Source organism: Nannobrachium achirus (assembly GCF_963921795.1).
Source record: "Nannobrachium achirus genome assembly, chromosome: 7".
Classification (NCBI taxonomy): domain Eukaryota; kingdom Metazoa; phylum Chordata; class Actinopteri; order Myctophiformes; family Myctophidae; genus Nannobrachium; species Nannobrachium achirus.
The window spans coordinates 61,055,133-61,074,301 of NC_137816.1; the positions used below are offsets into that span (position 1 = coordinate 61,055,133).

At 42.7% G+C, this 19,169-nt stretch overlaps 2 protein-coding genes across 2 annotated transcripts in view; both read left to right on the top strand.

Annotated features, from left to right (window-relative positions):
* Positions 1-19,169, top strand: part of LOC308288881 (neuronal acetylcholine receptor subunit alpha-7-like) — a gene marked incomplete at both ends in the record, with an annotated part of 31,576 nt that extends 12,407 nt beyond the window's left edge. Inside the window, 6 exons of the mRNA XM_080730356.1 lie at positions 1,257-1,336; positions 4,954-5,121; positions 5,532-5,726; positions 15,269-15,355; positions 17,521-17,630; positions 18,621-19,169. Coding sequence (XP_080586482.1) covers positions 1,257-1,336; positions 4,954-5,121; positions 5,532-5,726; positions 15,269-15,355; positions 17,521-17,630; positions 18,621-19,169 — 1,189 coding nt within the window. The remainder of the gene's footprint in view (positions 1-1,256; positions 1,337-4,953; positions 5,122-5,531; positions 5,727-15,268; positions 15,356-17,520; positions 17,631-18,620) is intronic.
* Positions 10,243-11,616, top strand: LOC308289162 (ubiquitin carboxyl-terminal hydrolase MINDY-3-like; the record flags this gene model as incomplete). The annotated part of the gene is made up of 1 exon (XM_080730766.1): positions 10,243-11,616. One exon carries the CDS (start codon positions 10,243-10,245, stop codon positions 11,614-11,616), a length of 1,374 nt encoding a protein of 457 aa, XP_080586892.1.

Below are 19,169 nucleotides of genomic sequence, written 5' to 3' on the forward strand. Positions count from 1 at the left end.
GCCTGTTGGCCAATGAAGGCCACCCCACTCTATCATACAGGATGCAGTGATGAGTCCTATAATGTCCACCAGATATAAATCCCATAGCCGAATGATAAACTGTATTCAAGGGCTTGAGGACAGAGGGAACAGCTTTTCCATAGATGACATCTCCATAGTCCATCGAGCACAGTCAGAAAGACTGCTTCAATGACCTTGCTACTCCTCCATTAATGACAGTACTTGTCATTTGTCATCGTCCCTTTGAACAAAACAATGGCTTTAGACTTGATTAGATTTGACTCAGCACCACTGTGTTGTTTCCTGTTTTAATAACAACTCTTTCATCCACATTTCAACCTCCTCGATCAACCTCTTGGGAGTTCGTTATTGGAGGAGTGAATTATGGGAAGCAGTAAAACAAGGGCATAGCTTCTGAATAATGCTTCTCATGGGATCTGCCATCTAAAGTGCCTATAGAATCTGTGCGCATAACCTAGCAAAATAATAAGATATAGAAAAACATGTATACTTGTAATATACCGTAATATATGTTTTGTGGCCAGCCTGAATTCATGTAGGACTTTTGATAGGTTGTTCAAATTATGTTCATGGACGGTGGATTATTATTTCCACCACATTTGCATTCAAAGGACCACAATGGAAACGAGTTTTTGAGCTTATTTATTTATCGTTTTGATAGATATGTACAAATATATGGTCATGTATATGCATTTTTGTCAATAAAAACATTAATCAATTCATCAATCAATCAATCAATCTGGCATGTATAATCTGATGGAAAGTACTGTAACTAAGTACATATACAGTACTTACTGTACTTTAAGTACAATTTTGAGGTATTTGTACTTTACCTTTCTAATTTCTAATACGTTTACTTCTACTCCACTACATCTCACAGGCAAATATTGCACTTTTGCTCCACTACATTTATTTGAAATACTTTGGTTACTAGTTTACTTTGTAGATTTTGATTATTATTACAAAGCATACATTAACCACTCCAGCCCTATTCGACCTAATGTGACGCATTGTGAGCTTGTAGATCCGCTATTTTTAAAAGATTTTAATACATTTGGAAAACTTGTAATGGGACATTCTTACTTCATAACGAGTACTGTTACTTTACTTTACTTATTTTGATGCCAGTATACGTTTACTTAAATAAAATGTTTGAGTACTTTTCCCACCCCTGCTATAACTTCATATGTGCTGTATACTAGTTGTTACACAGATGTCCTTCATGTTGTCCACAGTGCAGATGAGAGGTTTGATCCTACTTTCCACACCAACATTCTGGTCAACTCCTCAGGATCCTGCCACTACTTACCTCCAGGTAAGCCTGGCGTTCTCTCTCTCTCTCTCTCTCTCTCTCTCTCTCTCTCTCTCTCTCTCTCTCTCTCTCTCTCTCTCTCTCTCTCTCTCTCTCACACACACACACACACACAAACACACACACACACACACACACACACACACACACACACACACACACACACACACACACACACACACACATTTGATTTGGACTCATCGGCGTCATTCCTTCTCTTGCATTGTAGCCTTTATCAGTGGTTCTCTTTCTCAAAGTCGGTTTCAGGGACTCTATAGGTTCCTTTATGGGAGTCTAACTTGACCCTTACATGTCTGTAACTTTGACAGTGTACACATGGAACCACATTTCCATTTGTACACTCTGTCAACTGTCAAAGTTAAGGGGAGACCTTCACATTTCAAAGTTTGAGAACCACTGGCCTATATTATGGCTACTCAAAGTGTGTGTCAGAAATATGAATTCTTTGATATCATATAGGCTTAAATTATTTCAAACCATGGTTATAACCAGGATCACAGCAGGTCTTTCGTGGGGTCGCTACAACATATAGGTAGGCAAAAAGAAGTGATGCAAAGAATAAGGAGTGCAAGTAGTGGGGGGGGAGTTTTCAGACTGCGGTAGAAAATGGGGAGCGAGTCTGCAGTTCTGAGAGTTGTCCAAGTAGTTTGTATTTTGTCTTATAATGCTAATGGTTTGGGCACATCTTCACTGTGCTTTTTAGTATGCTTAATTAATTATAACGTTTTTTGTCTCTGAAAGTAGCACATAATACTATGTCATCAAATTCTTTTAATGCCTTCTACTGTACTCTTGGCAATGAGGAACATTAAAGAAAAAATGGGAGTGCTGTGCTTGGTTAAGAACAACAATCAGGGGCTCTTCAAGGATAAGGTAGTAGAGTAAGAAATAAAATAAAAAATTACTGTCTAGTGTCTACAGAAGCTTACTGTACTTAAGATGGACATCCATCTTATGGCATTCGGGAAAAATGCATCCAATGCAACACAAATTCTGAAAATACTTCATTAAGACGTGGATTCACCAACACATTTGGTCTTCAGTAGACTGGTGTTCAATATTTAAAATCTTCAAGTGGTCCTGTCACAAATAGCATGTTAATACGGTCCAATTAAAGTCGAAATGAAATCATGTTTTACAAAACGTATTGTATTAAATATAAACAAACTGCTTCACAATGGTGCTGGTTACACCAAAGCAACTAAGAGATTCACTTCAAAATCAATATTATATATACTTTATATAATATTATATACACAGATAAACAAATAGAAATTGTTTTTTGTGCAAGGCGTTAAAAATCCATGTCCAGTTTTTAATGTGGTGCACAAAAACGGACAGTAGAAAATGTTCTCTCCCTGATGAGGATGGCGATACAGTGACGTCACTAAAGCCCCTTTTCCACTGGCCCAACTCCACACCACACCGCCCACTTGTGTGAGGTTTTCCACTACAAGGTCCTGGGTAGAGTGGTGTGAAAGTGGTAATAAACGGGGTACTAAAAAGTATCCACTCTAGAGTAGGTCTGAGCTGGGCCACACAGGGCCAAACACATCATAATGACTGATCACTCACTGGGTCTTCATTTAGACCACCAGGATATAGTTGTAATACATGACAATAGATTCTATTGTCTAATAACCACTATTATAATCTATTATAGTATATTATAATTATCATAGTAATACATTAATAATTTATAATGTATTATAAGCACAGTTATAATCCATTATAGTGCATTATAATTAGGATAGTTGTAATACAAATGTATTATGTATTATAATCACAGTTAAAAGGGTCAATTTGTTTCTTACCGATAGGGGTACTTTTGTGTAATGGAAAATGTAGATATTTTTACTGTATGTGGTGTGGTGTGGTGTGGTGTGCAGTCGAAAAGGGGCTTAAGGGGACTATAACATACAGCTCATTTGATTATACATTTTTTGAAACAGCCAGACCTCAAATGTTCAAATTATTTCATTTTTTCAAATGTTCATATCATTTTAATCGAAGGAGCCTCACACAACCCTGAAATAACGTCCTGTAGTAGCGCCTTCCTGATCAAGTCCCTAGTGAATGTGATCCACTACTTATAGGACATCGAGTCTAAAGATCGCACACCCACACACACACAAATGCACTCACCCAAACAGATGCACTTTATCTCTGTCACTCTCCCATCGAGTAACAGCACAAGCAATATATCTGCACACAGACGTACGCACACATTTCCACATACATGCACGCAGATTCACAATTAACTCAGAGGCCTTCCTGTCAAACCCTGGGATTGCTTTGCTCCTTGGCAAACTACTCTTCTTCCCTCCCATTTCCCCTTACTATGCAGAAACACAACCCTGCCTCAATCAATACACATAAATAGCTCCATCACTGGATTTCCTCTGGATTGATTGCAGCATCGCCGACAAATTGCTTCTTAACCTTCCAACAAAATGAATTCCCATGAATACCGTTGACATACTGATAAGCACAAGTGGATCACTGCTTCAGCACCACTGACCTATATGACATGCAGCTTGACTGAAAGCAACTCGGGTTGTATTAAATGAATAACGAGATGTGCGTACATGTCCTCCATATATAACCAAATTGAATTTCCTGGCATCTGTCTTATCGATGAAGCTCCATTGCAGTAAGTGTCAATGAGGGTCGGCCTGCTCATACTCTATCATAAATTGTATGGTTCTAGCATTATTTTGTCCTCTTTGTCATTCTGCAAGACAGATCTTTGTTTTCTCCCTCCCCGGTCATACCGGTATCTACTGTATATTTTATTTGGCCATAGATTATTTCCTATTATTATTCCACTGATGGAAAACTGGCCCAACCTCTTGTCATTGTGATTGTTCACTGTTTTTGGAGTTGGTTTTTCATATTCATATTCATATGTACAGTTTCTCTTCTGCACTCTTAGAATGTAATTTATCTTTCATTGACGCTGGTTGCTTTTTCCAATCTGGGTTGAATACACTCTTTATCAGTCATTTCTTCCTGCTTTATCTGTGCTACTGTACTCAATTCAATTTAAATTCAAATGAGCTTTTTTGGGCATGAGAGAACATACTTTTACATTGCCAAAGCAAGTGTTAAAATATAATAAAACTGGGGAAAGTACTGTGTACTAGTGGGTACAGCATTGTGTTAAACAGAGCTATGTATACATGCTCCTATATATATACAGGGTATGAAGGTTTTTATAAAAAAATAACAGCAATCCTTTGCAGTCACATAGGGACAATTAGCAGCATTTTTTTCTAAGCATTTTAAATAGTATACCAAAAAAATGCCTCGGATTTCAAATGTGTTACGTGTGGAACACTGGTATGGTTAGTTATCCTTAGGGTGGTTGTACCGTATTCCATTGGCTTACCTTTTTTTATCGCAAAAGTTGACAAATCTTGCTGCTGTATTCGCACATTGTACTCATACTGTGTCGCTTAATAGCTCTCTTTCCTCACATTCCGACAGCTCTCTTTATCCTGCTGTCACGGTAAAGTGCCATAGCACTCCCTTGTTGATCAGACTTTCTGGCCTTAATTACCCTCTGTCTTTTCATGTTCCTCCACCTCCAACCACAGGAATCTTCAAGAGCACCTGCCACATTGATGTGCGCTGGTTCCCCTTTGACGTTCAAAGATGTGACCTGAAGTTTGGTTCCTGGACATATGGGGGCTGGTCCCTGGACCTGCAGATGGTAGAGCCAGATATCAGTGGCTACACTGCCAATGGAGAGTGGGACCTTGTGGGTAAGAAGGAAATGATGGGCCAAGAGGTAGAAACTGTTTCACACTAAACATTGTTCACGTTGTCGACTTAAACTATGCGGGGGAAAAAGGCGTTCACATCAGACGTCACATCCTGTTTCCTGTATGGAGCTGTTCGCTACCATTTGAAAAATGCAAGAAAAGAAAAAAGAAAAAAATCTATCAAATTTGTCTTTGGTGCTCTGGGTTTATTAAAAAATCAGTCAGAAATCTGTCAATCTGGCAGTAAAGGGGTAAGTAGAGTTTGATGCCAATACTTTTGTACTTTTACTTTTCTTTACTGGCCTTTACCTGTAACAGAGGGTTTCTATACTGCAGTATTGACACTTTTACTTAATAAACAAAACAAAAAATATATATATATTTACTTTTCCCACCACTGTGTGTAACAGAGGTTCCAGGACAGAGGAACGAGCGTTTCTATGAGTGCTGCAAGGAGCCCTACCCTGACGTGACCTTCACCATCGTGATGCGTAGGAGGACCCTCTACTATGGCCTCAACCTTCTCCTCCCCTGTGTGCTCATCTCCACCCTGGCCCTGCTCGTTTTCCTGCTGCCAGCCGATTCTGGGGAGAAGATCTCACTGGGTGAGTAGCCTGGGATGGGATTTTCCCCTCCTTTTTGGGCATCCCAAGTTGTTGAAGCCCTCTAACAACCAGTCTGTTGGTCCTAGGCTGCCAAATATAAAAACAAATGTGCACATATAACCTAGCTCTGAGATCGTACAGTATATCGGAGTGGAACAGGAACCCTTGTGCACACAATGGGCACCCACCGTGTGCACGGAGCCCCCGAAAATCAGGTAAATACAATAGGAAAAAGTCTTGGCAGTTAATTTACATTAGTTATGGCAAAACTATGGCACTCAACGTGTTACAGGCTTCTACTAGGCTAAGGTCACTTCCCTGGAGTCTTCTACAACCATAACAACATCTGGTGTATTAGCTGTCAAAGATGTAATGATGTCTAGGTTATCAAACACACACACACAGACACAGACCCACACGCGCACACACACACGCAGGCAGGCAGGCAGGCAGGCAGGCAGGCAGGCAGGCACGCACGCACGCACGCACATGTACCGGTACACGCACACACACTTCAATTAATTGATATCATGTAAGCTACTATTAGCTTAAATTATATCAAACCATAGTTATAACTAGGATTAGAACGGAAACCTCTCGTAAATTCACCCACACATGGTTGAGCGTAGCCTATTTGATTAAGTTGTTATTGATAGTACACAGACTGCAGATTCCATATATTGTGGTTGTGGTTTGGCTGGCAAGGAGTGTGTGTGCAAAATTTGGCATGGATCGGGGCAACAGTTGCGGAGATACAAGCAGGGCAAAAGTGTGACGTGTGACAGACTGATTGACTGACTGACTGACTGACAGACGGACAGACGGACAGCTGGTCGAGGTTTTGATAGTAACTGCGACCTGACGGTCGCAATAAACGACTCCATTCCCATTGAAAAGCATAAGTGTGGTGTGTGACAGTGCCCTTATCAGTTCTTTTTATAGTCTTTTCACATATTTTATGTCTTTTCTTGTGTTTGCTGTTTACTGGCCAAACTTCTGAAGTAGAGTTTATCAGAAGAACTGCCAGGGATGTGTATGCAACCATAAAGAATGACAGAATGACTTGTAATGCTCTGTGTTTTGACGTGTTGTTTTTCAGACCATGACATTTACTGTACTGAAGCCAACTCACTCTGGCATTATTTCTGTTGCACCCTGGTGCTCTGCTGGAGCATTTACAATTCAGGCATTAAGTACTGCATCAGGTTCTCATTCTGCAGTAGTTGTTACAGCCAGTAAAAAATGCCACGGTTAAATTATGACCTTTTCTCTGGTATATTGTGCTATAACACCCTGTATTTTACTGAATTCCACTTCGGGTATTTGTTGTTTCCTTATTGTATTATATTCATTCTGTTAAAGTGTTCTACATTCTATTCTATTATGTTGAGTTTGTGCTGTGTACCTCTGTGGAAAACATGATGCTTAAAGATACTTTTTGTAAAACACACACACACACAGACACAGACACGCGCGCACACACACACACACACACACACACACACACACACACACACACACACACACACACACACACACACACACACACACACATTCTAAAATATTGCAGGAGACCTTTTGTTTCCTTAAGCTCTAAGTTGCTGCTTTTCAACATATCATTTTATTCAATGACAGATGTACGGAATTAAAGCTGTGATCAAATGGTGCAACAAAACATCGTTCTCAATGTGCGTTTAACACTTTTCATCAAATTGAGAGATGCGTGATGACACTGTGAGACACACAAGAAGAACCACACATCGGGATTCTCACTCACTTGTTAAATAGGGAAGCCAGCTGCACTGTAAGCCTCTAATCTTTCGAGCCAGAATCAACTGCACTCTATAAAGCAACCCATCGGGGAATACAGCTCCCCGTTCTGTACAGTAGGTACACAGTGTACAGCAAATCTGTCTTTGAACAAAATGATGTGTTGAAAGCAGCATGTCATAGACTAGACTGAGCTTCGGGAAAGGTTCGCCTGCAATGTTCTAGAATATGAATGTATTTTGCAATCAAAGTGAGCTTTGCAATGATGGATTGAGCATGGCACACACAAGCACATAATGCCAACATTATGGCCCCACAGTGTGTGTGTGTGCGCGCCATTATTTATTTCCAAGATAGTAAGAGGCTGTATGGCGGTTTATCTGTTTGTTGGTGGAGAACGGGACATATTGGCCTAGACATGATTAACTGTTAATATCAATATTGTGATGTTTACTTTGACATTTCAAAATGTTTTTGAGTGATACCTGAAAGGTGACATATCTCAAATGTTAAGGTGTGCAACTTTGAAATCATACGTCTTTGGAGATAAGATGAGGCAGCAGTTGCCATAGCAATGGGAAGAAAGATGTAAGAGGAGAAGATGTGCAAAGCCTCTTCTTAATCTCTTTGAGATGTCAGTCCCTTGGTAATATCGACATGAGAGCCGCTGGCTTAGCAATGCCAGTTCATTAGTGAAAGCTTTTCTTGGACTGTCTCTGTTTCACCCTTACGTCTTGAGGTATCTACAATTATAGCTCTAGGGTAAACTCTCTGAAGGAATGTTGTGAATGATTAATGTTGTAATAAACAATATTGTCATGACAATTGATGCAACACATGGAATGTATCTAGCAGGAAACTGCAAATATCTAATAGTGAGTTTTCTAAAATGCAGGGTGTTTTAATAATAACTAGAACTGCACTTTGTCAAGGTGCCAACTTGCACCTGAAGCTTAAGCAGACATACATGGCCTACTTGTGCGCAAGCAGAGCGTGCCACGAGGTGTGCGCTGCTGGCCTCATGTCCCGAATGCCTTTGCCCGTTAATGAAGACATTACAGAGAGCGCTCTTATATACCAAACTCTGCTGACATCATCACCAGGAATGCTGGTCCCTCATTGGCTGTAGGTGTCACCTACGTACTGTACATACATTCCCAGAATCCCAGCTGTTTCAGGGCTACGGTCTTCAAAAAACCCAGTCACCTACTACATACATACCCAGCCGATTTTCAGTACTTGCGCGCTTTGCTTGTGCAAGTAATAATACACTTTATTCATAACGCACTTTACATTTTTGCAAATCACAACATAGGCCTACTGTGCAGGGTTTAAAAACAATGGCTTAAAAAACAAAGGCAAGACATAAACAAAACAAAAAAACTTTCTGCAACTACATTAGACCCTCCCTGGGGTAAAAGGTAGATTAAAAACGAAATAATGCATAGAGTAAAAGACTTAGGGAAAAAAAGTAAAGGCTCTGTTAAAAAGTTATGCTTTGGGGGCTCTCAGGTGGTGCAGTGGTAATGTCCCTGCTTAGCACCACAGAGGTTGTGGGTTTGAATTCTCCGTGTTGCATCTGGCTTTGTCGAGCGTCTATCTATACGAACACAATTGGTCCGTCCGTGTTAGGGGGAGGGAAGCTGGATTAGGCTAGTCAATCTAAGGTTTGACCCAAAAGAAATTGCAATAGTAATGATTCAAGTGTTTTTATGATCCTTAGGGTCATCCAAATAACATATTAAAAGTTGTGAATTATATATTTAGTGGATCAAGGTAAATTCAGGAGGTTCGAGTTTGGGTCCATTCACTTACTATACAGGAAAAAAAGACCCCCCAAAAATCTCCTTTAAGTAGCATGTGAGGGGTCTAACTAGAGGTTTTTCATGATCCTGAATCCATTGCAAGCATTTGTTTTGCACAAAAAAAAACATTCGTCGGGTTAAAAACGGACACCATAAAACGGAGCTGACCCCAGAAAAGTGATGACTCATCTCTAATCCATAGTTTTGTGGTGTCCGTTTTTAGCCCGAATAATGTTTTTCATGCAAAACAAATGCTTGCAATGGATTCAGAATCATGAAAAACCCCTAGTTAGATGATTTTTTGGGGGTCTTTTTTTCCTCTATAGTAAGTGAAAACTTGAACCCCCTGAATTCACCTTGATCCACTAAATATATAATTCACAACTTTTAATATGTTATTTGGATGACCCTAAGGACCATAAAAAACCTTGAACCATTACTATTGCAATTTCATTTGGGTCAGGCCCTTTTTTTTAGCTTAGATTGACTGGCCTAGATGGGGAGGGTGATATTTGTCACCTGAGGGGCGGCACCTGTCAGCAGGGAGTTTAGGGCGGAAGGAGTGGGGCAAAGGCTCTATGCCTCCTTTTGTTGGGGGCTCCTCAATGACAGGTTGAGTCAGTAGGATGTTAGTAAGATACCCTAAGGCGAGAAGCGACCTCACCCTTTAGGGCGCACATGGGTTGACAAAAATGTGACCATATTTTCCCAAATACGGAGATGACTGACGTCTGACATCATAGATGTCTGACGTCACAGCTTCACCTGCCAGGTAAAATAAGAGGAGCACCAGACTCACTGTGAGTCAAGTCACTCCACGTCACCTAGAAGGCAGTCCTCAGCAGAACTCTCTCCGCCCTACCCTATCCCCTTCATAACCACCCCAACCCCCCACCCCCATCGTTGGACTGTCCCTACTGTTTAGACGGGTGGAAGCTGACATGTCAGATATGAATAGAGAGGTGGTGGATTTGGTGTGGGGCAGACCTGCAAGTGGAGGAGTGTCAGCCTCCATCTTCCGTAGATGGACACAAGGGTTTGTTTTCAGTGTGAACGAGCCTTCAGGCTTGGAGCAGTTAGGAGGAGGACCCTGCGCTGTCATTGCACCGGTTCAGGCCTTCCTTCTGAAGAATATTCTATTCAACAGAGAAGGTTTAGACTGGAGACAGATGACAGAGGAGGACCAGAAGACGACTCTGTGCTCCACTCTGAGTGAGATCCTAGAGTGTGCCTGCTCCGGTCCCTCCACCACCTACTGCCTGGTGTCATGGGCTGAAGGACAGAGCCCTCACGCCACCAAACACACCTCCAACACACAAACACCTTCCTCACACGTGCAGGGCACGCCAGAGCCGGAGAGCAGCCAGCCCCTGCAGGACCAGCGACAGCCCACTGCTTCTGAAGACCTTGGCTTTGAGCAGTTTCACAGTGTTCTACATAAGCGGTTGGTGCAGACAGTGAGTGAGCTCAGGGAGGAGGTGCTGTCTCTCTACGACACCTGGAGGGGTTGCTGTGGTGTCCTTCTCTTCCTCTATTCCGTCATTCTAACCAAGGGTATAGAGAACATGAGGAATGAGAGTGAGGACACAGAGGAGCCTCTTATAGATCGTCTCCATGGCCATGGCAGTCAGAGCCTGGTGAATCTGCTAGTTACTGGCCATGCTGTCTCTAACGTCTGGGACGGAGATAGAGACTGCTCTGGCATGACACTGCACGGGATCCATGAACAGGCTTCAGTGGGTTTCCTCACTCTCATGGAGTCTCTACGTTACTGTAAAGTCGGCGCGTTCCTGAAGTCTCCAAAGTTCCCTATTTGGATTCTTGGCAGTGAGACTCATCTTTCAGTGTTCTTCGCCAAGGAAATGTCTCTGGTTGGTCCAGAGTCTCCATCAGAGCAGGCCAGGAGAGTCTTCCAGTCATTTGATCCTGAGGATAATGGTTTTATCTCAGCGCCTCTGTTGGAGGACGTGATGAGAGCCCTTGACCTCGTCTCTGAGCCCGACTATGTGAGTCTAATGAAGAGTAAACTGGATCCAGAGGGTCTAGACGTAATCCTACTCAGTCCTTTCCTGCTCGAGTTCTTCCCTGATCAGGACTCTGGGATTCCAGACTCGTTTCCTGTCTACCACTATAATGGTCTCAAACAGTCCAACCACAACGAGAAGGTCCAGTACGTAGAGGGGAAAGCAGTGATCTTGGGTTTCGAGGACCCCGTGCTGAGGACAGATGATACTCCTGTCAAACGCTGTCTTCAGACCAAGTGGCCGTGCATCGAATTGCTGTGGATCACCCAGCACTCGCCCTCAATCAACTAACACTGCACACTATAGTCGGGGGCGTTAGGGATATTTCGCGCTATATTAGTCTAAAAGCGCCAAATTTTGCACAGATGTAGCCCAGGGCATGCTCTAATGATTTAGCTAGGGTGCCCGAGTCGGCGACCTTTGGGGTCGCCACAGTGGCCAAATCAATTGGGCTCCCATCGATTTTCTATACAGGAGGAAAATACCCAGAAAAAAATCTGCTTTAAGTAGGATGTGAGGGGTCTAACTAGGGGTTTGTCATGATGCTGAATCCATTGCTAGCATTTGTTTTGCACAAAAAACATTCCTTGGGCTAAAAATGGCCCTAGAAAACGCCCACAAAACAGTGAAAAGTGATGACTCATCACTTTTCTTCACTAAACCATCGTTTTCTGGGGCCATTTATAGCCCAAGGAATGTTTTTTGTGCAAAACAAATGCTTACAATGGATTCAGCATCATGACAAACCCCTAGTTAGACCCCTCAAATCCTACTTAAATACCCAGGAAAAAAGAAGTTTTTCTGGGTATTTTCCTCCTGTATAGAAAGTCGATGGGAGCCCAACTTGATTTGGCCGCTGTGGCGATCCCAAAGGTCGCCGACTCGGGCGCCCTAGCTAAATCATTAGAGCATTCCCTGGGCTACCGCTACATCTGTGCAAAATTTGGCGCTTTTAGACTAATATAGCGCGAAATGGCCATGTTATCTCCCTAATGCCCCCGACTACTAAGCTTGTTGGTGTGTGTGTGTGTGTGTGTGTGTGTGTGTGTGTGTGTGTGTGTGTGTGTGTGAGTGTTAGGGGTGTATGAGTTAAACAGAGAATTTGACAAAGTTTGAAACCCTGTGTGTGTGCGTGTGCACATAAAGAATCGTTCTGAGAAACACAAACACACAGGTGATGGACACACAGGTGATGGAGACGGTTTACAAGTTCTGTTCACCGGACAAGTTTGAGACATTCTCTTTCTCACTTATACTCAAACCTCTGGGACACACACACACACACACACACACACACACACACACACACACACACACACACACACACACACACACACACACACACACACACACACACACACACAAACAAGCACTAATGGTTACCATTTGTTGGTTCTTGTCTGTCTGTACAGCACGCACATCTTGGAATGGAACATGCATGGAGCTTAATAAATTCTCAACCTGAAAAAAAAAGAAAGACATCTATGATGTCAGACGTTGTGACAGACGGTGTGACAGAAAGACAGGGCTGCAAGTTTTCATACTAAATAGCGACCTACGGTCGCAATAATACTAGTAGGACGCCCTAAGGGCGAGAAGTCGCGAGGTCGCTTCACATGGGCGCGTGCACATAGGCATGTGCACGCATCCGCCTGGTGCAGCAGACTGCTGGCCGAGGACTGGCGCTTTGGCATGGGATCAACAAATATTGGCACTTTGGCAACACTGTGTACGGCTTCTTCTTTGTCTTTTAAAGACTATTTGTTAATGGGATCAAAAAAATGCACAGACCTGGTTGGTTGTTTAAGTTGGACAAAATGTGGACATATTTTCCCAAATATGGAGATGACTGACATCATTGATGTTTGATGTCATAGACCACATGAGACTGACACAATATATTCATCCATATATGGGCATTCCCAGATATGGGCTTAATATTGATGACATCGGACGGAATTCATTAGCAAGTGGGACTCGCGTTGCGGTTGGTTGTTTAAAGATGGGGTGCCATGATTTCCCCCCCTAAAATATGATGATAGGTATTATGATTAGACTAGGAGGAAGGTTTTTTCCAGAAAAGGTTTATAGAAAGAGTTAAAACTAGAAGCAGTGCTCTTCCAAGCACAGGTCTCCACCAGGTCAGGTATGTTATCATGGCCTCCTGGTGGCACTATAATAGGCCAATGTGAAAAGGGTGCCATGTCTTCTTTGGCCTTTAACGGCAATGTGACGCTGCATGCATGATTTGAGCCATTTTGTTCCAAAAATGAGTTTGGCAAAAGTCAACCTGTTGGTGGCGCTATAACAGGCCAATGTGAAAAGAGTGGCATTTGTTCCTTGACCTAGTGGGAATGTGCGTGCAGAATTTCTCTGTAATCACAAGCTGTGTTCATGATTTAAGTCATTTTGTTAAAAATAGACCAATGCTGCAAACTTTGGAAGCCAATGTTAGCCAATTAGGATGGAATATGAAATATCAGACAGATCCGTCTTGATCACATGACTATAGAGATACTGTGTACTGTTTTGCGTGATTTTTGCATACCATCTGAAGGAACAGTAGGAAAAAGCCTCCTGGTGGCGCTATAAAAGGCAGATATGAAAAATGCAGGCCAAAGGTTTTTCCTTGGCCTCTAGGGAGAGCGCATACAAAGTTGTACAGTGATCAGTGGAGTTATAGGTAAAAACACGAATTGGCATGTCATAGCGCCACCATGAGGCTGATTTAAAAAAATATTAGAGGCATTTATTCCTCTGCCTATTTGGAATGTGCATGCACAATTTCACCAATATCGCACTCTGCGTTCATGATTTCAGGCATTTTATTCAAAATGGACCAATCCTGCAAACTTTGGAAACCAATCTTAGCCAATCAGGACGGAATATGGAAAATTGGACAGATCCATGTTGATCACATGACTGTAGAAATACTGTCTACTGATTTGCGTGAAATCTGGACAAAATCTTTAGGAGTACTGGTCGCACTAGAACAGGCCTGTGTGAGAAATGTAGGGCAGAGGTTCTGAATTGGCATAGGCATTGGATAGAAAGATAGACAGACAGACAGACAGACAGACAGACAGACAGACAGACAGACAGACAGACAGATAGATAGATACTGTAGATAACTGGCATAACACCAGTAAGACTCCCTAATCGGGAGATAAGCGACCGTAGGTGGCTTATCTCCACAAATAGGGCAAAAATGTGTTTTTCCAAAATCTTCCTGATCCATGTTGATGACATGAGTGTAGACATGCTGTGTAGTGATATTCGTGATTTTAGGGCAAAAACTGTAGGAGCAGTGTCCAAAAATGTGTTTTAAAAATCGGCCTGAAGGTGGCGCTAGAATAGGGCCATGTGAGAAATGAGGGGTGGGGTCTCCGCGTTGCCTTGGCGGACGAATAGGTACCGGCCCCGGCTCTCCCGGACGCTCCTAGCCCGAGTTACGGCATTTTATGTGCGCTGCAGTGGCAGGGGGTCCTCCACTGGGGGCGCCACCACTTTTGCATCCGTTCTGGAGCACCAGGAGTGGGTGGTCCCCGGGAATTCCCCGTGAGCAGCCCCGTTGGGGTGGTCATAACAACAGAGAAAACGGGGGTAATAAAATATTTAAATTATATATTTTAATATATAAAAAAGGGTATGCTTTGAGTGCATTTTTAAAAGCATTGGTGGATTGTGGCACTCTCAAATGGTCAGGGAGGGCAGTGGAGAAGAATGTCCGGTCGCCCATGGTGCGGATATTGGTCTTGGGGGCAAGGAGGAAGTTGGTGTTGGACGAGTGGAGGTTTCGAGTGGAGGGTTGTAGTTCGAGAAGTTATTTTTTGACATTCTTTTTCATCTCTCTTAAACATTCTTATGACTTCATAACTTAACTGGAAAGTGTATTTTTTGAGTATTACAAGTGTTAATAATATATGTGTTTCCTCTCCTATAGGTATAACAGTCCTACTGTCCTTGACTGTCTTCATGCTGCTGGTTGCAGAGATCATGCCTGCCACCTCGGACTCTGTGCCTCTAATAGGTAAGTAAGTCTAGCTATTCGAGGAGCCATGAGAAAGATTGTGTTGTCATTTTCTCCAACAATTAATTGTTGGCTCGCTGAAAGGAGAAACCAGTATGTTATACCAAAAGAACTTTATAGGTCAAGGTTATCCTCCTAAAAAAAATTACCGACAGTACAAAAGCAGGGCCCTTGGATCTAAATACGGTACGGCATTCTATAATTACCCGTATCTTCCGAGTTCTTTAATAAGAAGCCTTTTTATCCGATCGCTGTCTGTTTATCTCAATGGGCTTGGTGCGCATGGGAAATGCCAGGCAATAAATGGGAAAACAGAAAGCGATCGGATAAAAAGGCTTCTTATTAAAGAACACAAAGGATACGGGTAATTATAGAATGCCGTACCGTATTTAGACAGGTATGAGACTTTATTAAGCACTATGTGAAATCTGAAGGATGGTGTAGTTGTAGGGGGCTAATCAAGTCGCTCTGCCCGAACCCATGTAAACACGGGAACATGACGGTCGGGGCTTGGTCTCTACGACCATGCGTGAGCTACGATGGGCTAAAATCGCTTTGGGAAACCCGGCCAATGCCTTTAGCCAATGAGGGGGCAGCGTTCTTGGTGACATCACCACTAACAAGTGCAACCTGATCTCTCCCAAATATTTAGATACTAAAGTATTTAAAGTATATAAAATCTAGGAGTCTCAGAAGTAATGTTGGAGTGCCCGTTGGGCAAATCTTTATGCCCATATACTGTATGTTGGAGTGCCTGTTGGGTAGATCCTTGTGCCCATACATGGTGTTCCATGCAAGCCCACACTGTTTTGTAGGAACAGTGTTTCTAGTTGCGTGCGTTAGAAAAACTGAAATTTCTAATGTTATCTATTAATCTTTATGAATATAGAGTGCTTGGTCTGTTTTAGTTTGAGACAAAAATACATCTATCCATTTTACTAGAGGAGTCGGCGAGAAGCAGTACCCCTGGAGCAGGGAAGGTTTCAGTTACTCACTCATAAGAAACTTACAGTATGAGACACATTGATTATTGCTGTGATCTGAACTGTGAAGTGTATTTTATGGGCTAGGCCAGGGATGGGCAACTTTGATGATGGAGATATGGAGGGCCACTAAAATTCACTCAGCCAGCTCCTTTGAGAACGGAATCCAATTTTTTTTTGGAATAATAATAAGAGTCACCAATCAGCCAAAAAGGCTATAAAACAACGCAGCAATCTCTGTTGACCTTTGAAACTAAATGTTTTCAAAAGGCAGCCAACAAAACCAGAGTAACATGTAATATGTACTATTCTTTACATAGTAATATGGTATTAAATGGTTTTGGCACAGTAATCCCCTGCACTACTTGTTACTGGGTAAAGTACCGGTAATACTATTACAGTTAGTTACTGCCCAACACTGACTGGATCGTCCCTCCCTAACATTTTAGCCTAGTTTATTTGTTGACGCAATTGTCAATATATTTATGCTTAGTTTTAGACATCATAGCTTAGTTTTTATTTAGTTTTCCTCCGTGAAAAAAGGTAGTAGATGAAATTAACACTGCTTTACAGACAAACCTTGGTGGAGGTCTATTGAGCATGTTTAGTAGTTTCCTCTATGTAACCTTCTCCCATCATCCTCCCTCAGGGAAAGTGGGACTGAGTTACTAGGGCCCAAGGTGGAGGGGCCTTAATTATTTAGCTATTGAAAAAAATAGCAGATATACAAGTTCACAGCGCAGCACTCTGTGCTGCACTGTGATTGTAGATCGAAAAGTCGTGAAAATGTGTGCAAATCTTTGTATATAAATATATGTATTTTTTAAGCGAATATTTGTAATTCAAATTTTGCTTCTGGGGGGGTCCCTGGAACTAAATATTTTGAGATGGGGTACCGTGGCCAAATATATATCATTTTGGGGGTCCTTCACATGAAAAGGTTTGAGCACCACTGACATAGAAACATAGGTTTTTAAAAAAGATGTTCACGATTTTTCAAAAATAGCAGATCTACAAGCTCGCATCACGGCACTCGGTGCCGCGTTGTGAGCTTGTATATCTGCTATTTTTCAATAGTTAAAGCACAAAATAACGCAGTGAATCCTTGTACCCAGGGCCCAGAATTTGGTGCGACACCCCTGTCCTCACTAAATCTTCCCTGTTTTTTTTTTTCTCCTTCAGCTGAATACTTTGCCACCACAATGGTCATCGTTGGTCTCTCAGTAATAGCAACCGTCCTGGTCTTACAATACCACCACCATGACCCTGATGGAGGCAAGATGCCAAAGTGGGTATGTGTCATTCCTTCTTTATTCCCCTGTTCTAGTACAACGGCCAAGAACTGGAGTGTATTAGAAATATACACCATTGGCAAGAAGAACGATATAGTCTCTACGCTGTTTCCATACAAATTTATTACACCACACTTGAGCGTGCGCTCTAAATCAGACCCTGCGGTTCATTGCTGTGGAGGAGTATTTGTTCGACCTTGTTCTAAGGTTGTTTCTAGTTTTATTGAGTGTCTTGTATTTTAGGCCTTTTCTTACTGTTGTTTTCTCTCTGCTGTTTGTACCCTTTTAGTAATAATGTAACGTTACTTGTTTTCTGTATGGGGACTGCGGATGTAAATTAGCATTCTTGCTAAATCCGGTGTATTTACACAGTATTTTTTTGTGTCGTGTTCATTTATATGCGCTGTCCTGTCCAAATAAACGCATACATAAATAAGAGCTTACACTCGAACTGTCACATAATGACGTGATAATATGAATCCATTTGTACAGGTTAATCTTCTAGTATGCAGACTTTACTTCTTTTTACTGTGTTTTCTGTCCTAGCAACAACAGCAGTATGACACCTCATCCGCGAGCGACGCGATGTCCCGCAAAATACTGTCCGCATATGGAGCGTCGGCCATTGCGTTGTGACATAGCCTGAACCAATCAAATAAATAAATAATAATATAAAGTGTTTGGGGGGCGGGACATGGCCATTTACCTCTATGGACGTCCCCGTGAAACCTTGCTCAAATAGAGGCTCCGCGAGCGAAAACCGGAGGGGTGGACGACATCGCGGCACGACGCATTGTCGCTCGCGGTAGGTCAGGACGTCCTCATTGAAACAAATGTATTTTGATGACATTTCATCGCTCACGTCGCGTCGCATCGCGGGCAGTGCGGAGCTGTTAGGATGGATGTGTGCTTATTACACTAATTTGGAGATAACGTTTGAAGCTCATAACTGATCGACTGACTGACTGTTGTTATGTTTAAATCTCAAAGACCCGGGTTATTCTTCTCAACTGGTGTGCCTGGTTCCTGCGGATGAAGCGCCCAGGCGAGTCCCGGGTACGCTTGGCCTGCGTCGGCCCACAGAGCAGTCTGAGCAGCATGGACCTCAACGCCGGCACCCCTGCGTCCCACTCCACCAACGGCAACATGCTGTACATCGACTACCGCGGTCTAGAAAGCTTGCCCTGCTCAACCGCCTCCACCTCCCCCGACTCGGGGGTCCTCAGCGCGCGGCTGCTCGGCCGAGTGGGCGAGGAGGAGGTGCTCCTCCCTGCTGCGACGCAGTGTTCCGCGGTGAGCAGTTTGGAGCCGGAAGTGGCCAAGATCCTGGACGAGGTGCGCTATATCGCCAGTCGCTTCCGTGACCAGGACGAAGAGGAGACTTTGTGCAACGAGTGGAAATTTGCTGCGTCTGTTGTTGACCGGCTTTGCTTGATGGCTTTCTCCATCTTCACCATCCTCTGCACCATCGGAATCCTCATGGCGGCGCCCAACTTTGTAGAGGCCATCTCCAAAGACTTCTTCTCGGCAAGAAAATAA